The sequence below is a fragment of the Acanthochromis polyacanthus genome, chromosome 10 (assembly GCF_021347895.1).
Source record: "Acanthochromis polyacanthus isolate Apoly-LR-REF ecotype Palm Island chromosome 10, KAUST_Apoly_ChrSc, whole genome shotgun sequence".
Taxonomy (NCBI): Eukaryota; Metazoa; Chordata; class Actinopteri; family Pomacentridae; genus Acanthochromis; species Acanthochromis polyacanthus.
In genome coordinates this window covers 9,511,469-9,536,162 of record NC_067122.1, presented here as the reverse complement: position 1 = coordinate 9,536,162, position 24,694 = coordinate 9,511,469, and the positions used below count along the sequence as shown (strand labels likewise).

General features: G+C 40.9%; 1 protein-coding gene across 5 annotated transcripts in view; it reads right to left on the bottom strand.

The window, feature by feature from the left end:
• Positions 1–24,694, bottom strand: part of si:dkey-237h12.3 (teneurin-3) — a 136,522-nt gene that overhangs the window by 76,286 nt on the left and 35,542 nt on the right. For 4 of the 5 annotated variants that reach the window (XM_022210825.2, XM_022210832.2, XM_022210840.2 and 1 more), the window contains exon 4: positions 842–1,067. In XM_022210825.2, the coding sequence (XP_022066517.1) occupies positions 842–1,067 (226 nt within the window). Of the gene's footprint in view, positions 1–841; positions 1,068–23,839; positions 24,318–24,694 lie in introns of those variants that run through there. The other variant, XM_051954299.1, reaches the window with a different exon arrangement.

The window sequence follows — 24,694 nt, the reverse complement described above, 5'->3', positions numbered from 1 at the left end:
AATCGCAGCAGGGACTATATTATGTCACGTGCAATTTGTGGCATAATATTTTCACTTGATGAGATGTGGTACTTAAAGTTTGCCTGAAAATGTACCATCCTTATAAATCCTGGAGAGAAATAAAAAAAAATTACCCCCTTTTGTTCGAAAGAGTGGCACTGAAACATTAACAAAATCATCAACTATTGAGAACTGCCGTCTACTATTTTAGATTCCCAGTGTGTGCAACAGTCCCAGTTGTTCGACACCCCACTGTTGTTTTGTGGAAGGTGTAGCCCAGCAACGAGACCACATCCCAGCAGTTTCTTTCACCACTGAGCTTGCCTTCAGCTCAGTGCAGGTCACACAAATGATTGCAAAGGTGTACCAAAGTCACGAAAGCATAAATGTAAAGCCGGTAAGTCATATTTGTCGTTCAAAAACAAACTGGTGGTTCAGTCATGACTGAGTTAGTCACTGATAGCATTCACTGTGAGTTTGAGGAATATGGGCCAATATCTGATGTTTTAAAAACACATCAAGCGTGCCAGAGGATGAATGAGACAGGCCAGCAGATCTGGGACATCCAAAATGAGGCAAACAAGCCATCAAATGCAATATGTAAAACAGACTTGTATGTGCTCTTTTCTCCCTCAATTTTCGAATGGAAAATGTATAAAATTCAGCGATACAATGGCTTTTGGAGAATCGACTGAAAATGAAATACGCATTTTAAACAGCAGCCTGCCCCCAGCTCATTTATTTCACATCATTTTGTTTTCTGAGTCAGTGAAAAAGGATCCGTTATAACATCTGGAGCTGGATTTTCCGGTTCTGTTGGAGGTCACCGAGGGTCACTCACCTGCTCTCCAGGGCCACATTGCTGCCCAGGACCCAGCTGTCCTGCAGCTGGACGCATTCCGCCGTACTCTGCAAGTCAGCCGCCAGGCCGGCTGTTGGTGGTGGACTCGGGCTCCTTTGATTGGCCAGTGAGCTGCGGCACAGCGAGGTGATGGACGGATGCTGCTTGTGTGGAGGTGGGGCCGGTGGGAGAGGAGGTGGGGCTTGCTGACTAGACAGATGGTCACCTGGAGAGGAGCACAGAGACACGCACATCTGAATATTAGTTTATATATTCTTCATAATAGCAAAATAAAAACAAGTATTTTATTTTTGCTGATTAAAACTATACCCACAGTGAACAAACGGCATTTCGAAGAGACAGCAGATGGGTAAGATTATGCATCTGCCTTGTATGCAAGATATGACAGCACACAGTCACTTAACAGACCCAGAAAAGTAAATACAACCAAGAGCAAGACATTAAAATGAGATGCAACCACTGCAAAAAAGGGGGAAATAAGAGCTGCTTTTATGGCGATACACATAATAATTGTCACAAAACGCCACACGGCTAACAGTTGGGTTCTCTTAAACAGAAGGTCACTTAGAGAGGCAGCTGTTCTTTTATGGCCGCTTAACGCAATGTTTCACGTTTGATTACAGCCAGAGAAGACTCTCAAATAACTAATGACCAGAACATCCATTAGAGCTCTGAGAGAACAGGTTTTCCAATTTCACACAAAGCTGTGTAATTGGCCCCCAGAATGGCATGTGGTGATTATCTATCCATCTTCCCTGTTTAAAAGGTAAAAACCCACAGTGCTGACAATTCTGATTTGCTCCAATGAGCCCCAAATGGGTATCGTCTTTCTTGTCTTACAAAGGCTTGGAGAATATTGAGAAAGCGGGCAGTTGCGTCTTTCAGGAGCTTCTGTTGTTTTTGCTTTGACAGCATGAATTTTTATAAAGCCTAAAGGAGCCTAAACGTGGCGCATACGAACACTGGAGGTCAACGCATGATTTAACCTTTGCTTTTTCAACCGTGCATACAAGGATCAAAATCTGCTCTGTGCATTTGGCTGCACAGAGCAACTTCAGAAAGGGGACACGAGTCGTTGTTTTGAAAAGATCCTTTAATGACCATGCCATTTTTGTCCTTGTGTATGCGCCTCCACCTTTCACTGTGCCCTTCTATGCATCAAACAAGCTGTTCAGTGCTGGCAAATGAGCTATTTGGTTCCACACAACTGGGTGGAAACTGAATGCCATTCAGAGATAGGAAATCATTCCCGGCGCTTTGAGGTAAAAACCTTTAGGCTACTGTACATGCAGGCTATTAGTACAACTGAAGATTACTGAAGATTAGCCCTCTCATGTTCAAAGCGAAGGAAAATTGTAACAAGCATCATTACAGAGAGTAAAGCTTCTTCCTATTAGCTAAATGCAAGGACACTGGACACTGGTTGCTGCAGCAAAGATTGCACACACATACATACATATACATATATACATAACCAGCTTGGTGGCACAAAGGTGAACCGACAAATTACTGCCTATACAAACATTTTTTTCAACATCAGTTTCATCTGTAGCTGAGCAGATAAACAGGTTAGATTGACAGATAAACACGGCACAGAGCAGAATCAGGAGCAACAAAAGTCCACACCGCAAGAGCAGAAAACCAATCTAGGAGTAATTAATTCCTGACTGCAATTACATAGCAACAGCATGTGGCCGTAAAGACCATAAAAGCAAAATCATCAAATGCAGATGAAGGTTGTTTTTTTTTCCCACTCTCTTTTTTCTTCTGGACTGTGATTAGAGTTTTATCAAACCCAATCAAACATGATCCCCTCATCACCCCACATGGCCATGTTCAAAGTCAGCTCTGAATCCTAACACAAGCTTTACCTGAGATCAGCTGCAGTATTGGCTTTGGAAAAATATAAGGGTCCCATGACTTAGTGATAACGAATACAAGACACCCCACTCATCTCCTGGGCTAGACTGTGAGCCCTATTAGAAACGTGCTAAGTAGGCTAATAGAAATGTGGATTATCTACCAACACTGGCTGCTTTTACTTCACCTCTGGGCCTTATTCCACAGTATGTGCCAGCAGCACCCATGAGCTCCACTTGTCTTCCCAGCAGAAGCATTTTTTTTTCATATAATCATTATGCACCAGTGAAACAGTAAAATGTCAATGAGCGGGGAAGCAAAATAACACTGAGCAGACAATCGGATTGACTCGGAAAAACAGAAAATTGTCTAAAATGAGGGTAAGTGGAATGCTGACAACTAGAAAGAATTATTTTCAATACTTTGACACTTGTTAATAACACTTGTGAAGATAAGGTTAAAACAATCTTAATTGTCTATTAAATTCAATTAGAATTTTACTTAAAATGAGGACAGCATCCTCTTAAAGTGCCACAAAAGCTTCTCTTTAGTAAAATACATAAAACAGCTGATTTGTTTTCCTGGATAAACATCATCTTTTTATTTTCACACCCACATGAGGCGAGTCGATCCCCGAAAATGATCTTCCCTCCCATTATGCATCACAAATAAAGATACATGACAGGGGCTGCACAAATCTGCTCATTTATCTTCATGTCTGCATATCGATCTGGACATCTTTATTGCCCTTGTTTAGTTTCTTACTGCTGGGCTACTTGGCCTGACAGTCTGAAAATGCAGCAAACTTCAAAGCCATAAAACTGTACAGTATGCAGAGCGAGTGCATTATGGTTGATGGAAATATTGCAGGCACAGCAAGCACAGAGCTCAGACTAAAGTCGTTCTCTCTCATCAGTTTATGGTTACTCCTGAATCAATTTCTGATGAATCAACATGTGAAAATGCATGTCCGAACAGTAACATGACATGAACCGTTTTTTATTTATTTTATTTTTTTTAGGTGAAAGCACATGCTGAGCATAACATTCTGAAAACACAAATCCCAAAACCTTCAAAGGAGTGGGATTTGACATGCAGCAAATCTGAATGTATAATCCCACAATGTACCAAGGGAACATAAAACCCCATGAACTGAATTAAACCTACTGTATGCAGCGCTTTACAAACTGCCACAAGGCTGCTGTGCTACTATTCACTGATGCGTCTGTAACCTAGAAAGATCCAGCAGCTTTAAAAAAACAAAAAGAAAAGTCACTGTTTTTCAAATTAAAAAAGGACGTTGATTGTTTTGCCCCAAGTGCCAAACAAGTCAAATAAAGTGCACCAATTAGACTAAATCCACCACATCACACGCTTTTGCTGAACTTCCTATTGCACATCTTTAAGTCTGAGGAGCCACTAAACTAGCCAACTCACCCCATGAGTTATCACTTAACACCAAGTTATGCCCTTTTAAGTATTTAGATCTGAAACCTGACTCCTTGTGGAATTTGACCGATTAATTATGCAAACATTTTCTCTCAGAGTTTAGGGGTTATATCATCTCCTTAATCTTTGAGCAGCTAAGATCAAATGGTGAATTAGTTGTTTTTTTTAAAGGAGACTTCATATGTCTGGATTTTAATGTCAGAATCAACATTTTAACTGCATGCACCCTTTCAGTTCAGCGAATTTTGAAAGCGTTGTCTGCATGCGTGGTGGCCATTTGTATTTGAATTTCCGGGCTCTAATTTGAAGTGTGGGTTTGAATCTAAATTCCAACAAGGTCCCCTTGTGATTAACATCCATAAATGATAATCTCACTCCGTTTCCATGTAAGTCAATGAGCTAAATGTAGTGCTATCGGTACAGCAGTTCGGTGCTCATTCTCTGTGTACTTCACTGCCAAAGTTGGAGGTTTGAAAGCCACGGGGGCAAACCACGCTGAAATATGGGCTTTTAGCAGCACAGCACTTTGATTTACATCATCCACTGCTGAGCATATGTTGGACTGTGAATTTTAAACAAAATAAGCGCACTAAACAATGAGCCTTTAAGAAAGTCTGGCATTGTCTTCAATCAAGACACACAGGGAATTAAGCTGGCCTTTAATGTGCAGACTCACTGACTAGGAAGGCAGATGAAACAGCTGTGTGGTTTATGGGGCTTTGCTTTGAAATCAGATCAAGACGGATGCCTCCTTTGCATAATTCTTCAACGTCAGCTTGTCATCATCTCCATCAGCAACACGCTTTAAAGGACTTTTGTGATTAATACTGCATGCCAGAACTGAAATGACAGACTCATTCCCATCCCAATCATGCTTGCAGTACCTATCAAATGTAGCTTTACGAAGTCTGTGTGTTTTTATGAAAATGGCACCTACAGAGGCTCTTTGGTTCAATTTCCTTTAACATTTATTTTAGAGATTTGTGATCTGAAGTTTGATTTATTACAATGTCCACAAGAGAAAGCCGCACTCTGTTGTATCAGTGAACCAAAAATGTCTATCAGATAAAATATGCCTTGTCATATGTAGTTTTCTTAGAGAGCATTTTTTTTCCTCGAACATATTAGAATGATTTAAGTGGTTTAGGCTTGTCCATTCACCGAATTTAGCCCATTTTAAATAACTGTGTCAGAGGCTATCACTGTCTACAAGCTTAGTTCAGATTTCACTTCATTTTCTTGAACTTCTTGATGTCACTTCTTGATTTTCAGATGTTTAGGCCAATTAGGTTTCTATGATGTTCACTCCTTTGAAAATATCCTTTTTTGATTAAAGCGCTGACAAGCCTTGAATACTGCACATAATGTTCCAATACGGAGTCAGGACACAATTAAAAGCCGTTTTGCACTCACTAAGCTTGGCAAGCTCGGTGAAAGCCTTTTCATATTCATTGTGTAAGTACTGCAAAAGGTCTTGTGCCATTTTACTCTCCATTAAGAGACTGATGCAACTGCTAATGGAATTGAAAGGGCATTTGCTTTGACTGGCTTGCCCTTCACCAATAGGAAAATTGCAGTATGTGTGCATCACGAGAATTCCGCCAAAACAGATCACAGAACTTACAGAGGCCCCTGCTTTTCTATTATAGCCTAAAGTACTCATTTTCTACAGAAGGATATTGACAATTACAAGAAGCACGCAGCACCTCCACTCTACGAAGTTTGAATTTCAGAGGCCCTCTGTCAAAATCCCCATTTGATTTTATACGAAATGAATAATGGATGACCTCCATGATAAAACATGCCATTTGGCCCAGGAAGGATGTTTATATATGTCAAATCAATAAATTCATTCTCATCAATCACTGGATTTCCTCGGCACAACTCCAGTGTGTTGTTGAAGGCAGCAGCAGCAGTGTTCTTCAGTGAAGAATAAAAAAAAAGAGACAGCAGCTCCTCACTGGGAAGCCCTGAAGGTGGGGTGGGGAGGTGTTGGAAGGGGTGGAGGCGGAGGCTTACTCAGTGGAATATGGGACCATTAGAGCAACCTTGCCCTAGGTGAGTTTTGGGGATTTACTCTGCAAAGAGAGTTGGCAATTTTCAGGGACTTGGGGTTTGGAGAAAAAAAATAGGAAGAAGAAGAAGCTGTGTGAATTCCATCATATTTCCTGCCAGAGTACCTTCACTGCGCTCACAGCCTTGCCCACTCTTCTCCTCACTTTCTATCTGATCAAAGACCGAAATTTCTTTCAAGCTATTTCTGAGCCGCAGAATCAGGATGTAACCAATATTTCAAGGATTGCATAATCATTGTATTATTGAAAAAGACATTCCATTTACCCATACATAATGTGCTCCTACACAGCCATATAGGCATTCATCAACTTGCATTCGACGCAAATTCTAGGCTGCCATTCATTTAAAATGTATGATTTGTAAATACACTTAGAAAATTGAACCCGCTGAAGATGCACTGCGAATATAAGCAGCTTCACATCACTGCTTGTCCATCTCTCCTTCTCTCTCTCTCTGTCTCTCTCTCTCTATCTCTCAGACATTGCTACAGATGGCAGATCATCATACAGATGATGACTGCTTAGCAGTTCTTTCTGACAGCTCTCCGATTACATAGCAATTACACTCCTTCTCAAAAGCTGCTTTGACAATTAGCCTGCTGACAAAACACTTAGTTGTATTTATTCATGTGTGGACAGCTTTGGCTTCTTTGTTCGTCCAGAGATATTGTGTTCACACCTAGACAAAATGTTACAGTTTCTAACTTTGGTGCTTGCGGCACATTTTCTACAGTTAAGTCCTGACATTACACATATCGCTGTGTTTTCTTAAACTTACAGAACTAAAAACCTGGCACAGTCCACAGGGAAGTGTGCCAGTTCTCACTTCTCTGAAATCTAAACTTTATTTGTGTTCACACAACTTCATCAACCAGTCACGGAGTTCACATTCAACAGAGCAACTGATAATAAAGCACGGAATAAGTATATAGATTTTTTCCTGTCAAGAAATGCCACAAAGATTTTATTTAAAAGTGGCATTTAACATTATTGAAATCATTATTGAAATCATTATAGCATCATTATAATAAAGATGCTAAATAAATCAATATTAATAAAGATAAACAATGACATAAAACCCTTTTTCGATCTTTTTTATATCTATATTTGTAGTGTGAGGAGGATAGTAGTGATTAACCCACAGAGAATTATTTGTCAAATAATTATTTTCACTGAACACATAGTCGCTTGACTTATTAATATAAACATATTGATTATACCAGCTTCAGGAACATGCAACATTAGTACCACAGCTGGCTATATTTCTCAGTGCATTGAGAAACTAATGAACCTACCGCGCCGGTCTCAAGTATATGCCATAAATTTGCAATACCACCTTGCAGTCCCAATTGCAACAGTCATGCTGGCTACAAATCCTCGGCTTGCCAGTTTGTTTACACCTTTAATGTTGTGTTATAATGACAATACCAGCAGCAACCTGTCACTTCCTATCCTTCTGTTTGATCCTTGAGCAAGAGTAAGAGCAGAATAAGCAACAAACTGTACATTATAAACAAATCACGACAAGGAGGCAGGAAACGGAGACACTGGAGAGACATGCTCTCATCCAAATGTGCCTCTGCTCTGCACTTTGTTGCGAATATGTTTTGAAAGGTTGCCCTGGCATTCTTCTGAAAAGAAGTTGCCAGTCTCGATCTTTCTCCTGTGCGTATTTGAACTGAACCGGCCTTGAAGGTAGTCATCCACTCTGTCTAAATTGCTGTGGTGGCTTGAATGGCTTGAGTCCTCAGTAAGAGCTGCGATGGCGGCGGGCTGATGGAGCAAACATGAAACTTCAGCTGGGGTGGTCCCAGCCAACCGCAGAGAGGCTTTTAAACATTCTGAGGCTCGGTGGAGGATATTAAGAAATATACTTTCAACTGCACCAAGCCTCTGTGTGTGTGCGAGGAATAACAACAAAACAATGCAATCCAGTTCGGCTGAACTGTGAGTCACTTCTCTCACGAAAGCAACATCGATTTGAATTAGTAATTGCACAAAAAAAACAATGAAATAAATAAATAAAAATGTCTACATCATCTTAGGGGTCATTGAAATGTGACGGCATTCTGAGAACTATTCATGTGCCTCCCCATTCATTTACAGCTCGCTTCCCCAATCACTTGAGAAAATGGTTGCAGGAAAAAAACAAACCACTTATGGTTGTATTGGCACAGTCTTTTCCAATGGTTGCTATAATTGCATTTCCTGTGCAAATCGCTCAGTTTGTGGGGAAACCAGACAAAGGAAGCAGTATCCATCTAAAAATGGAAAAGCCTATCTTTTCCTGATTAATTGTTGGCATATTGTTCTCAACTGGATGCACTCCACTTGCAGAGATGACTAATTTTCACCTCCATTGTGAGGAAATTTGAGGAAGAGATTCATACCGTGTGTATCTTTCACACCGCATTGAATAAACAAATAGGCCCATGAAACCTATATGATTCTCTGGAGGTCGACATTTTTTTTTTTGTCTTTTATTAATACTGAGCTCAAACTTCAAGGAGAGTTTCATATTATTTAACCATTATGTAAAAGCATGTTCCTATTAGGATAATGCAACAAAGAAATGCAAAAGAAATTAAAATAGCTAAGTAAAAACTAAACATTACTGTGGATCTGCTGGTTTTAAATAAAGCAAACAGAGTGACTAATTGATAAAAAGTCACCGACTGGGTGATCAGCAATCAGCTGCCTACCAGCAGAATTACTCTGCTGATCTTGAGTATATAGCAATTTTCTTATCATTGCAACGAATGTTTATTTTAATTAAGGATTCATCTGCAGATTATTTCCTTGAATTTTCTATTAATTGCTTTTTCTATGAACAGTGGGACAACAGCAGCAAAAAAAACAACAAAAAACACATTTGATTTTACATCTTATATAATATTCAAACTGCTTGTTTTGTCTGAGCAGCAGAACAAACCCGGAATAATGCGAAACAAGACAAAGAAAAAGCAAGATTTTCTCACATTTAAGAGGCTGGAACTAGTGAAGACAAATAAATGGTGTTACCTTATACTGTACACATTAGGTCAGTCATTAATTATTTATGCAGTGTCATCCAAGTCTCTTTATCTGAGGAACTAGAATGAACAAACAACACATGTTGGTGCCTTTATATCTGCCCCTGACCGACTGCTTCCAACATTCCCACATATTCTCTAAGCCAACATTTCTTGCAGCGTCTGGCTCCAGAGCTGGAGCTATAGCACACAAGCTGAAAATCCCTCTGCTTTCCAAAGAGCTTTCCTGAGGCCAAGGCTATGAATTGATACCCCACTGTTGCATTACTCTTGGCCACAGAGCAGAGCACGGGACAAGAATAATAATAGGAGAAATCAGTGGTTTATTCTTACACTGCTCGCCAACTCATGGATTATAGTGGTGAGGAGGGTTGGGCCGGAGACGTCAATATCCTCAATGGGAATAAGTGATAAACTTTATGTCTGCATGTACATGTTAGGATATACCGTCTATACATGTGTGCGCGCACACACACACACACACACACACACACAAGTCAAAGCCCGCTGAGAAAAGCCTTCCAGCACTACTGATGTTTTGGAATTTTCCCCCCTCGCTTCTCGCGGCAAGAAGAACTGAGATGTAACCTGCGTACCCTCTGAGGCTTGGTGGATGCTCAATCAGCAACATGATATGGCCCACGGCTCTGTGCTGAGGTCACTGCTGGAGTCGTGATGACTGATCATGCATGAGCTAGCAACACAGTGTTTCCTCATGATGTGCCAAAGCTAGCCCTGCTGCTTCTACAGCTACTCTTCGGCTGCATAGCCTGAGCTCCACCCTGAGGAAACTGGAATCTACCTAAAAGAAATCTGCGTTCTGGGCATGAACAAGTGCAGAGACTTTTAAGACACGGGCACTGAAATTTTAAGCCGTTCAGCTGTCAAAATTTGAGACTTATCCCAGGAATTTGGTCATGCTGTGAAATAGAGACGCTGTTCTGATCTGAGGACCAATCCACTCTAATCAAGATGACTGTACTTTTGTACTAAGCCCAGTTGGAGGCGAGGTCTCTCGAGTGGCCCCGCATCACAATTCATTAGTGAAACTGGCCTTTAAAGTTTAATCTGCCGTGCAGTCGTTGTTAATTTTGAACCTCATCTCCCCTCCATTTCAGGCTGGCTCTCACACATGTCCACATCATGTTAATCAATAATAAAAGTAGTCAGGGAAGTCAGATGTACTGTCCTTCAAAATCTCTCTAATGCCGCTTTGCTTGACAACAGCAGACAGGGCTGCCTGCGTTCCAGTCTTCATTCACCTTAGAAAATACCACCCTAAGCCTCATCTGTCATGTATCGGCTGCAGCCTAACATTTCACTTTGTTTGGCAGACATTGATTTTACCTCCAAGGTGTTGTCAAGGAGGCATCCAACTCATACATACCTCCTCTGCTGTCTCTCCAGAGGCTGCTTTAGAAGCAATTGTGGGAACACACACACACACACACAAAGGAAAGCTCATAGAAATGATTACATTTAAAGGTAGTCTAAAACAGTGCCGTATTTGTTAAATAAGGACACGAGAAGGGATGGAATGTGTGGGTGATAAGCTGGGGCTTATGGAGGCAGCACTTCTCAGAACCTGTTTTTGTTGTCCATGTATTGTAATAGGCTTGGCAGCGTGTAATCCAGATTCAAATATATACTGTAAATACATGCTGATTGTTGATGTGTATCAAAGCATGTCAGCTGCACAAGTGCGGCGCTATTGTGGTTTTACGGCTTCTGTCCACACCACCTCGCAGCCAAAAAACCTCTCAGGACACCAGACGTCAAAGCATGTGGTCACTAAAGCAGCCTGGAACCTACTTCAACTGATTTATCCAATCCTCCATCCATATGTTAGGAGTGTTTTCCACCACAGCAAGTCAGATAACAACAATTTATCAACCGCTGTCTTGCCACAGCCTCCACCCCGCCCTGTACGCAGGCAAACACACACATTTTCAGCCCAGCAGAGTAACACTTTATATTCATTAAGTGCCAAAATGTTATAACAAATAGCCGGCTTAAAAGAGCAACAGTATATCTTGTTTAAGAATTATTTGGCACCAAAGAGAAATGATCTATGAGGCAGCCTTGAAGGAAGCATCCTGCCACAGTTTGATAATAATGTAAACTGCAAGACTAATTAAAATACAGTGCATTTGTGCTGAGAAGCACTTTTACCTGTGCAACTTACAGCAACTTACAAAGATCAGGCCGACTTCATAAAATGCAGCAATCCTATTAGAATGTTAAAAAAAGAGATTAAAAGTGCTACTGTGGTTTATTTAAGGCTCACAAATAGAACTCGTTCTCATTTTGTTTTCAGCATACCATCAGCATATGAGCATTGATAATAATATTTAACAGTTTCAATGATTACCATTTTTAACCCTATGAACTACTCTGATTAAAAAAGACGCAATTTATCAGAGCCACAAAACTGTCATTTTCAATTTTCGACTCTCTCATTGAATGTATTATGTGTCGTGTGCAGTTCCATCTGAAAAATAACCAAAATCACTTTATTCTACTCGTCTCATTTAAAAAATTCACGAAAAATATACTGTTTGTGCCAATCAGAAGCTGTAAAAAAGAAAACATTCTGCGCTCTTTGGCACATCTGAGGAGCCACGAATGACTCAGCTGCTGTGACAGAAATTCAGGGACTTTTCAGTTGAATGGTGTTCACACAGAGCAAACAGGAGACACATTTAAAAAAACTAACTCGTAAAATATCTATAATATATAGCGAAGCTTCCTTTTTTTTAAACTGTATTGGCAACACCTGTGGCCGCTAAAAAAAAAAGTTGTTGAAGGTTGTTCAATTTTTGTAAAATAAATAATCAAAGAAATTCAACTTTACTGTTCTTTTTTTCTGAATTATGACATTACAATCATACTGCACAGACATTTCTGAGTTCTCTCTACTTCTAGTCATCATTGTGCTGTTTTTATAGAGGACAACGATTATACTTTGCAGTGAAAAATGAGCCCACATCGAGTTAAAATGTGATAGGGGCAAAAAAAATGCCCAGAATCTGCTTGGGCTTCAGAGGACGGCTGCAATCAGACCCATCTAAAAAACCCACAAATGTCAAACATATGTTGACAGTAGGAGGAAAAGTCGAGGACGACCACAGTCAGTGAAACATCCCTTGAGCGTAGATGTTACATTTCATGACAAATCAGCCAGCAGTTGTTGGAAAGCAGCGGACGGACGACTGCTGAGGCACAGAGCTGGAACGGCTAAACAACTTTCAGAAGTATAACTGCAAAAAAAACACACAAGAACAGCCAGTCCTTTTCTGCAGTAACAACAACTATTTTCTATAAAAAGACAACACAAAAAGAAATCCTGCAAACTGAAAATTCTGCTCTCTTTTAGCCCTACAATAATTTGATGCTCTCAACAGACTGTCCCTCTTTTCACTCCAGGTTCAATCTCACCTCCATTTTGATATTATCATGTTGTTAAAAATAAGCGTCGATAATGATACAGTGCCAGCATGTCTTTTTACAAAATGGCTCAAGAGGAAGACAAAGGAAGAAAGAAAGACGCAGGCAAGGTTTGGCTGTGCATCACTCCGCCTGCTTACATCTTGCTGAGAGCGTGCATCATAAAGCTGCTCTGTTCTAAAAGCATGTGATAAATATAGTGAATATTTATGAAAATGAAAGAGACCAGGGAGAACAACTTCATCATTTCGACACGCAGCAGACTGATAACGGTTTCCCACAGTTCACTGGCTTAAATATTAGAAATCCTCTCCCAAAAGGTCAAAAGTTCATTTTCTGCAGCAACAAAATCTTTCCCCAGCGCAAGTCCCTGAGTTGTTACATGACTGTGACTCATTCTGGAGGCGCATCGGCTTAATCTTTCATATGCAAAATGTATTTTTTACTGCAGCTAATAGCATAAGTAGCAAAAACTATCATTTGGGCTAATGGCCGCAAATGCAATCATTGCTGTTTAATGGCTTTGATGAGTGTATGTATGGTATACTAATAAACCTGATGAGGAAACTTTTGTCTGACATAATGGAACTGAATTTGCAAATACAGTTTTATAGTCATTCCAGGATTAAATTATCTGTTTGCTTCTTTTCCTAAAAAGCGACCATTTGGATAAATTTAGATAGAGATATGAGTGATGTGTGTTTGCGGGTGTCACGTTGTGTGCGAGCGGGCAAATGATGTTGACATGACGAGAGCTGCAGAACAGCCCTGAGCAGGTAGCAGTGGTGTATCGACAGCATCCATTATGCTGCTCTGTGCACGTTCTCCATTTAGCCCCTTCATACGACTCCGGCGGGGCTGTGCACGTCTGCAGTTTGGTTGCTGTACTTGTAAACTATGCAATTTGCGTTTCATGCCACAGCAGGCATCAATTAGCACCTCTCTCACGCCTCTACATCTGAACTGCATCAAATTTGGTTCTGTGCTGCCGAGAACACGATGTGAATTTGTCGTGACTCAACTGAAAGGCAGGAAATGTTCAACACCGAGGAGCTCGCTCATTGCTCACCTTGTGCTTTCAAATCAAGATTGAATATCAGATGTTGTGGTTCATAATCACAAATTGAAATGGCATTCATCACAGTGGCGGGATTATCTGAAAAAGCTACAGTATGATGGAAAAGAAATAAAAGCTATTTTGTCTGGGATGCACCTGGATTTTTTTTAAAACACACATCACCCAAATAAATTAAGGCTTTATTTGTAGACTTTTCATAGCATTGAAAGGGGGAAAATATGTTGAACTGCTTCATGTTGTAAAGCTCTTTTGCAAAGTATAATGCCATGGGCTGAAATCACAGATGCCCCAGATACAGCTGCACAAAAGGTCAAGTTCTCAAAGTTTTATTGAGTTTGGATTTCAGGAGGAAACCCCAGCAATTGTTCATTTTTTTTTAGATTGTATCATCAAATTTCACTGCTAAACATGGATACTGTAGTTAATTGCCATTGCTCTTCACTTGCAAGCAACACAAAATCAGATGGATCATGTTTGAAGGCTTTCTTGCCTCAAAAGCAGAGACAGCTGTGGGGTCAGGTCAGAACAAAACACTTTCAGAAAATAGGAAACCTAAGCATATTAACTTAGGTGAAAATTCAGAACAGTTCCAGTTACCAGCTTAAATCCATCTGTGCATGTGCATGTTGTGTCATAGCAGATAGTTAGATTAATATCTAGATTTGCCCTCGACAACAGAGAACAAGATCTGCATCTAGTCTCCAAGAATCTACATCTTTGACTATGACAGTGATTTTGACCTTTCCAAATTTGCTTATCCGACAACATTTACCACAGAGCAGTTGCAGTGGTTTAAGCTTAGTTGCATCCCTGTCATAGGGGCTGAAGTTTAGGAAACACATGTTCTGTGTAAGGAGACTTGACAAGCAACCTACTTATAAGATTGGGTATAAGTCATTTTTGGAATTAGTCTTAGTGGGGGAAAAAAAAAAAACTGTATTCTGCAGTCACGTGTTTGTGTTCAAACAGCAGCTTGATGCTGTCGTTAAACTGCTTGTCTGCCTCTGAGCAGCGCACGCGGCAGATCGGGCATGACTGTGAAACGTCTCTGTGGTGGAAGACACTGATCGTCCTTCAGATTGGGCTTAATCATGTTTGCTTTGCCCCAATTAGATAAGGGAGGTGCGTCGTCAACACACAAGCTTTCTCATGTCTCCTCTGACGGCTCCTGTGCTTTTCCTCCCGCTCACCAAATGGCAGCAGTAGGAGGCAAAGGATGGTCCACATTCACACCCGGCTGAGTCATTTCACACTGGAATACATCCATCAGAATTAAGATCATAAAAAGCCAAGACGAGACTGACAATGGAAACTGAGAAGTGAAATCTGAGAGAAAAGGCGGCAGCAGCAGCATATGGCTTAGCAAAACCATAAGTTGTCAGTTTATTAAAGGCAGCAGCTGGTTAAGTTTCCTGGCCAGGATTAATATTGTATGACAGCACTGTATATTCTTTACGCTTTACCAGATTAAGCTGCACAAAGGCGTATTGATACAGCAGCAAACCCTTAGTTGACACCACAGTCTGAATTCGTACGATCATGTTTCGACCATAATGCACAATGGATTGTCACTATTTGCATATGTTTTCCTTGTGTATCTTGATGACATCCTTTCTCTTAGCGTCTGTAGCAGAATACAAAGCGACATGATGACAGGATACTCCATTTTACCGGTCTCTGAGTGGATAATATTAAGGAGCTGTAGAAGCATGTTGCAGCTTGGAAGAAGGACCCGGCAGCAGAGACGATGGCAAATCTCAACTAACATGCAGTGCACACAGTCAAAAGATACACTTCACAGCCAATCTGTCATGCTGGACACAATCTGATACCACAGCTAATCACACAACAGTATCCTTTCTCACCGTCAGCTCTAAAATTATATCAAGATTGGGATGTTTAACATTGAATTATGATAATTCATCGCATAAAATAATTATTCAGCACCAATGAGATATGCTCCGTTTGCTCTAAAACCTCAACATGCTCCGGACGCTGTGCAAATAGCGAAAGACAATGAATTTTGACCTCATCCTGATGTTTATTCAAGGCACTGTCAATAATGTAATCCCTATGATTTACTTAGAAATCACATCTGCCACATTCAGGTGAAGGCCACCTTCCTCCTACATATTCATAGGTAACAATATTGACTAAATGTCTTGTCTGGCTAAATATGCAATGGGAAGTGTGATACAAGAGGATCAGTTCATGTGAATATAAGCAGAAGAGAAATGCATACAGGAGATTCCGGGATTACCTGTGAAAGCTAGTATGCCACTGCAGTCTCTTCAGTCAGGTCTGGACACTGACACCAAGGACTTACTGTAGCGAATGTTTGGCAGACAAGATAACAGCGGTGTACAACTTCCTGAGGAGTGCGGAGTTCGGAAGACTTTAAAGTTTCCTTCGGCACAAGGGCCCAGCAGTGGAAAACAACAGTCTCCATGCTCCAAACTTCATGCTGCAAATCATACCTGTAGTGAAACTAACCCGCGGCTACAGTAGCGTTCAGCGGTAAAGGTCAATACAAGACACGTTTACGGAGAGTCTTTGTGTTCCCAGAGTGACAATGGAATCTCATTGTCAGGTGTTTAGTCAGATAAGGTCGCACACCCGCAGGGATTAGCGTCTGCTTTTCATCAATGTAATGCTTTAAAAACAGGTTTAACAAACGTGCGGTGGATCAACCAATTTAAATGCTAAACCTCTTTCTCTCTCAGAAGATTGGGGCCAGGGGCTAAACACATACAGATAAACAAATCAACCTCGCTGTAAAGACTTAGAGCGGGGGAATCAAATGAATGACCCTTACACCTTTTATTTGTAAAGGGACTACTGGGGAAATGGTGATATAGCCCGCCAAGCGTTGAGGTAAGAGCCTGATTCCCTTGTTTTCCGTGATAATACTTGCAGTGTCAAGTTGCTCAGTTAGTGAGAGCCATCCTGAGGCAATGTATGCAGCGCTAAATATTCAAACAGGGCTTCAGGAGTTTGCGATAACAGCAGGAGGAGGTGATTCTGAAATGTCACTGGTTCTGGTTTAACATAACGCTGTTGTAGCCGCTTGTATGTACAGTAGCAATATGCAACGCCACTTCTCATATGCTACCCACAGCAGTAGTTGGATTAGATGCTGGCTGGATCATGCTGGGAAGTGACATTACTCTTTGAGAGCAGCATAATGATCACTATCAATCTCTTTATTGTCGAGTCACATTAGTGAAATATCAGGGAGGAGTACTGGAAAGGGGAAGGAGACCGCCGAGAGACATCCTCCACCATGGCGGCATGGCAGTGCATTAATCACAGTGGCGGGACCCTCTGCATGTCCGGGCTGAAGACTGTCAGGGTAAACACTTCAGTCAATAGAGATGCCACTGTTAGGCTAGGGAGAAATTCCTCGCCAGTTTCCCACCACATTTGCAAGGAGCGGCAGGTTCTGCTTTGGAGCACTTAACTGTCACGGCTTTCTCACTTCAGATTCACATTTTTCTCTTAGGCCATTTCAAAATGTCGCTGCTGATATCTTCAGTCATCTTTTTGAAGAAATACAGAGCCAGGCGAGCAGACAAAGCTGTCATTATTTCATAATCAGCCAGGCACTGCGAAAGATTTCCTGCTGCATATATTCAACTCAGTCATTTTGAATGCAATAACAAGCAGCAAAGATGCTGTATTTAAAACTATAATACCACATCTGACATGCACCATGAAACAGCTGGATGAACGCTTCGTGACTTTCAAGGCCTATACAGAGAGCAATCCCGGAGAACTCGTAACGATTTCATCCATTAACTCCATCAATCAGAGTTTGCTCCATCAGTTTCAGTTAGTGTCGACTGTCTCAACCGTCTCTGGCAGAGAGCTGCTACAAGTGCCCTCGCTAGGAGAAAACATTTTGGAGGTGAAACTTTTTTTTTTTAAGTCTTTGCGTCTAGTATAGCAGCACACATGTCATAGTCAAGTGGTTTATGAAACCACCCCATCCCCTGCGCTGCTACTGCCATCTAAATAATGAATACTCTGCCACTTGCAGTAATCCTCCAGCAGCCATTCCCAGAAATAGAACAAAGTCAGACAGAGCACTCGTTCTCTCCCGTTCACTTTTCAAAACAAATAGTGCTGATTCCTGAAAAACTCCTTCAAGATGCTGCCAGTCAAATCATACAGCACATTAATGATGTGCAGCACTCACTGTTTGCAAACAAAAAAATTTGTGAGCTGTTGAGTTATTGCAGTGATTCGACATTCTTGGCCACATCTAGGTCGCGACTTCAAAGTTTTGCTTAGTACCCATTTGAAGGCAACATCAAAGCGTGGGTAAGCCAATGATTTCAAAAGGCATCAAGAGCTAACCAAAAAGGTACAGTAACTGCAAAGGGCACCTTTGGGCTTCCTATGATGGATGATAAGAAAGAGAAAAGACAGAAGGAGAGAGGGGGGGCAGGGGAGAAAGAGAGGTGGGAGGAATAGGCGAAAAGAGAAATTACGGAGGAGAGAGGTGAGCTTATATGAAAGGTATCCTTAATTAGATGGAATGTTTGCCCTCTTCCACAAATTCCTTCATGTGCTGCCAGGAAAAAAAAAAAGACCAAAGCTGATGAGTTTGGGGAGAACTATCTGCCTAAGTGGCCTTTTATTGAGGGATAAAAAGCTACTCTTTGCCTCTGTTCCCATCCAATGCCCTGATTATGGAAGAAGCGAGGGCAGATAAAAGGAGGGGCCAAGGATTTATGACATGTCCTATTGTATGCAGATGTGATGATAAGCTGGTATTTTGCAGATGAAACCAGCTGACTGTCTCTCTCTAAAGGGAGAATGCACAAATCTGTCGGAAATATTTTATGATTCCATAAGGACTAACAGTTTGTATTTCAATATCCTATCACAAATCATTTTTATTTAACAATGCCACCTTGTTGTAATCAATGTTTCGGCTATTTAACCATGTCACTACTTCGAAATATACATCCATCAGGCCAGCATTAAAACCACCGACAGATAAAGTGAACATCATTAATTATCTCGTTACAATAGCACCTGCCAGGGGGAGGGATATACTAGGAGGCAAATGCATAGTCAGTTTATTAAGTAGATGTAATGTAGTGAGGAAAAAAATCGGAAAACATATAGGTCTAAGTGAAGTGAATTTCTAAAGGGGAATAATTGGTCTTTGGCTAGACAGCTGAGTCCCTCCGAAGCAGCTGGTCTTGTAGATTGTTCCCACAGGCAGACCAAAAGTGACCACCAAAAGCTCCTATGATGGGCATGCGAGCATTCAAAACGGACCATAAAGCAATGAAAGAAGCTACTGTAGTGTGAATCACGTTTTTTTAATTTTTTTGTCGCATGAATGGCTGTGCACCATTTACCTGGGGGGGGAACAGCAGGATACACTATGGCTAGAAAAATAAGCCAGTGAAGGCACTGCGATGCTCTGGGCGATGTTCTGCTAGGAAACCTTGGAAACCTAAACATTTTTGCACATCCCTTCATGGCAACAGTATTCCCTGATGGCAGAGTCCTCTCTGAGCAGCCGCATTGCAAAAAATGTTCAAAAACGGTTTGAAGAACATTAAAAAAAAAAAGTTGAAGGTGTTAAGTTTTCCTCCACATTCCCCAGATGTGAGTCGAATCGAGGACAATATCAGGCAGTGTGGTTTTAATGTTGTGGCTGAATGATGTATGACAAGCACTAATGAATTGGCAGTTCTGTCTTTCCTGTGTTGACATATATTCAATTATGTGTCTGCAGCCAAACCATAAAAAATTATCTTGCGGCTATGTCAACTGTGTGTCATGATTATCCGAATTCGTATAAAATTTCAATTAAATTAGACTTGAAGGGAACCTGCAAACAGCGATGATGATCTAAGTATTACGGTTATGTTCTTTCATCTAAAAATGCATCAAACTTTGGCACTGGCAGCAGCCTTGATTGATCAACTGACACGCTAATGAAAGCTGTGAGACTGAGGGAGATTAGATGGCTGCTAAGCTTTGACCCTGGATGTGAAAACAGCGAGGGCCGGGGATGCTATCATAAAGCTGCTAAATGGCTTATTTCACCTCCAGCTCTGGTAGCCACCCACTGGCATCACCGTTTGGATAATGATACCCATAAATGTCCGCAGTAAACAGCTGAGTAACAGGGGCTCCGGCCCGTCCCCATCACCATTACATGAGGTAAGGATGATCGTTATCTTTTGAATTCTGGTCACAACAGCCAGACAACCACATGTGCAGTTGTGTGTCATGAACAACTTCTAAGTACAAACATAGATGGTTGAAAATTCTGGGCAACATAAGACATCCTAAACTTTTTTTTTTTTGCTGTGGATTTTTTTATTTATTTTTTTGCCTGGATTTTGAAGAAAGTTTTTCCTTTTATTTTTAATAGTGCTGCCACACTGTTCAATAAATAAAACTGGCACAAACTTCTAATACACAGCATTTAAAGGTCAATTATTAAAATGCAGAATATCCTAACCAAAAGGACTTTTGGAAGCATTCAGAGCTCTGCAGGTCTTGTCCACATATCAATCCAACTGAGAGCAAACTATACGAGTCAAATTTTGCCACAGTTTTGCCATTGTGATGCATTTTCATAACAGCGAAGAGTTTGCGATAGTCTGCATAATATGTCAGTTAAGCTTTTAAACACTGAGCAGCTGTGGTATGCTGCAGTGAGTACACATTTAAATTACTTTGTTAATGCCAGTTTATGTTATTTAGATCTTCTTTCTTCCTCTGTAAATTAAGCAAAAATATTACTAATATTTATTTCAGCAGAGTAAGTTTATTGTACTGGCTGTAGGTTAAATCTAATTCCAATTCAACCTTGTAAAATATAGTAAAAGTTTTATAGATATGAATTTGCTGATATTTAGTAACAAATGTTAGGATGATAGGTGCTATTATTTTCCCAGGATGGAAATGGAAACACGATATAAATGAATAAATGTGCCAATGATTCAGTCAGTTAGCATCATAAAGGCGTCTATTGTGTTTCTGTTACTGACAGTGACATATAAAAAGCTACCGCAACAGTTACTTTTCAGATCAATATGATTCATGGACGTAATTACATCTGGCAGTACATTTACTTTTTCTGTTTTCAAATACGTTTTCAGCCGTGAGAAGCTGCACACTGTACATGTCCGACCTTGAAGTTTTAAATCGCATTCAGCCTTCAGCCTGTGTTTAGTTTGAGGGTTTGACAGTCGAGTTTTTTCCTCTAAGAGCATTTAACCACCAGCGCATTTCACAGCTGCTTCGTTATCACAATGCTTACATTAATAGGAATAACAATCACTCTTCTCATTATCCAACAAAGTTAACAAGGTCAGATCTGTATTTTAGATCAAATTTTTATTATATATCTCCAAATAAACTCTTCTTTTAACATTTAAGTTTTCCATTGCAATTAAATTTCATACTTTAATTAACTTTCCCCAATAGACACTGGCTGGCGCTTTCAGGTGTGCTGATTTTTCATCCACATTATTTGACTTCGTTTTAATTAAAAACAAGGGTTCACTGTCTCCCAGATGACATCACTCCGCGAACAATTTCACACTCACATGCTTTCCAAAAACCTTATTAAGATTGTTTTAGATGTGGATGTGAAGATAATGTAGGAAGAAATAATGCCAGCTTTGTCCCCCGGGGAATCAGGTGCAAACACTTTTATTCTTTTCAATCAATCACTCAATCACCCACCTGGTAATTTAATGAGTGCATACACTGTGTGAGTAGAATGTGTAAGGCACACTCATGCTTTTAGTATGCATTTATGTCGCATTTAGGGACATTGTTTTCGAAGAAATTGTGCTCAGCAGTAATAATAATTATAATTTTCTAATTAAAATAAGTAAAATAAAATAAATGTTGACACTTGTTTAATTATGCTCAACTTTAAGGCACTTTGACTCAATTTTTATGCACAAAAAAATAAGATGATGGGAATTTAGGGATTAAAAATAAATAAAAAGCATTTTTGCGTGATTCGTGGTGGGGTTTAGTTTTGAGATTTGAAGCTGCTGATGTGCTTCTTAATCGGATTTCAGCTGAACCAGACATAATTTCGGAGGTCCACATGGAGCGACTGAGCTCTGCCCAAGAACAAACTCCTCATTCACATATTACATAAATTAAACAACAGTTCATCCTTTCATTACATAAATTATGGAGCAGTTCGTCCTGAAACCACATCATAATGCACCAAAGCCTTTGTTGGCTAAGGCTCTCCCTGGCCCTGAAGTCCTGACGTGTGTTTGCCAGTAAGACTAAAAGGAGAATAAGAATGGCAGAGCTGCCTGGTGAAACATGAGATAAGAAAATTAAAACAAAAATTGCTCAGACCTCGCTGTTAATGCGAGTGCCGAGCAGCTGTCGTCCACTGAGAAAACCTCATGAATCAAAAGCGAGCCTGTGCAAAGTATTGATAGTCCATTATGATTTATGATGCTCAAGTTATCATCATTCCATTTCTGATTGCACATGTGGTGACTGTTGCCATTAAAACTTTACCTCTCCTCCAGCGCGTGCCACTCAGAATGTATAGAAGTGCAACTGCCTCCTTCTCCGGGGACACAAGCCCATTTTTTCTATGTAATTACCGCTGACACATATGAAGATGGCTGGATCACAATAAACCCACCTCCTCAGCACCATGCCCACCCCCTCAATTACTCCAACGCACTGCTGCACACGCGACTGTGGCCAAAACCCAGCTATAGCAAGAAAAATACCACCATGAGGCTGCAGCTTTGAAATGACAAAACTGCTTGGTGCTAAAATGAGCAAATAAATATACGGTGCGATTAATTACGTCTCACTCATTCAGATGGGTAAAAACATATCTGCCTTGCTCGGCGACTCACCTCATGGCCTGGGGAATAATTCACTGTGATACCTCATAAGATGCATCGCCCGTAGAGGAAAGGCTCATTGCATTTACCTGCTCATATTTACCTGTCACCTGTGAATGTATGTGGGACTGCCACTGTATGACCCTTTGCAGCACTCAGACTTATTCCTCTGTTGATGCATCTGCTCTGCTTACATTGGCCACCACTTGCTACACACCAATTACTCTTTGTCTTTGTAGCTATTGGTCTGCTAAGCACTTCAATCCATCTCTGTCTCCGAGGCCATGACGTCAACCCAAAATGATTAATCAAAGGCGGGTCAACACCCAAAAAGCAACACCTAGGGTGCCCTCGTTGCATACATTACCTTTAACACTCCACAGATGTCATGTTAAGCAGGGAAACAAGGGGAGAATTCCAAAAGGAGAAGCAGCTTCATTTGGAGCATGAGCCAAGAAATACAATCTTATCGCTCTGATGCAGTTTAGAAAGCTTAAGGCAATATTCTCTAATATTGTGTTTCATACAATATTAAAATACCCCTCTGCCTCCATTTGCTCCACATAATCAAGTGGTACTACTGATGCTGTGTGAGAAATAATAATTCATGTAAAACAGCAATTAAATTCACCACAAAACCCCTGACGAAAATGTTTTCTAGGTGACCACAGAGTAACCCGACCCTGCTCCAGTCCAAAATGTGCCCTCACTTATTCAATAATGCAAATATTTCCCAGCCTCTTCCCCATGATTTCCAGGCAAGTGCAGGATGCTCTATTATCAATTTACACGTGTTAGGCTGCAGTACCATTTTAAACACAACACACACCGCCCCCTCATAAAAAGAAGATCCACAAGGGGATTGAAAGGAATACAATAGACTGTAGATTCCTGCAGTAACAATAAGGCCCAGGCTACGAGAAGAGCAGCCAGCACACAGCCCTCGCAATGCATTAAACATTATTTCGCCACATCCAAGTTGTTGACAGAAGCGATTCATGTTCAACTCCAGATTTGTCAGCACAGATGTCCAGAAAAAAAGCAAATACACTGAAATAATACAGTAATTGGCCACAGGAGTGGCAAACAGATTAGAATTTGAAGCATTTTTTTTTTAAATAGTTTTTTATCAAGGAATTACAAAGAACTTGGTGTGTTACCTTTAAAGAATGTCTGTAGCAATTCCCTCCTCTGAGGCTTTACTGTAACAAGGTCCACTTCTCAGGCTGCGATGCTGCTTTGTATTGGATTTACAAATGCTCTGGATCTCCTCCTCTTCCCAGCGTCGCTACACGAGCTACACACTGCACAGGAACATTATCACACTGACACATGGATGGCACTCAAGCGATGTCAAAAGGGTTAAAACCTAGTGGACTGGAAAGTCACACCAGCATCGTTCTAGTTGCCAGCCACCGCTGCCGCACTCTCCACCAGCTCTCAACCACCTCCTCCTTCTCTTTCTTCTTTCCTTTTTTCCTTTCTTTTTTTTTTTAACTCAACCTATCTCATGGGCTTCTCCCCCCCCTCCTTGCGTGAGATGGTAGACGAAAGCGCTGGGAGATTTGCACCACTCTATCATGGATCGTGTTACGCTGTCTGGCTGTAGCGGCGGTCACAGATGATAGGCTGAGGAGCTTTGCGTGTGTGTTTACCCCTCAAAAGAAGCAGCGGCAGAAGAGAAGCGAACAGGGAGGGAGGGAGAGGTAGGCAGCCTCCCTTTATAAACACGCAAAAAAAAAAAATCTGGAATGGTATCCAAAAAAGATTATCGAGCCAAGTGATGGGCTTTGACATGAAACGTTGATGCGAATTCATGACGGAGAGTGCTGCGGAGTTGCTGCGTGCAGACCTCCCCGTGCCACTTTTAAATGGCTCTCCTTCAGTTTGACATCATTTGATTAATCAAGCAAAACGCGCAATTTATCTTTGTTTTGCTGACACACGTAATGGATATCCTCTGTCTGCTTTATTAATTTAATATTTCGTGATATCTTAAGCTCGCTGCGACATAC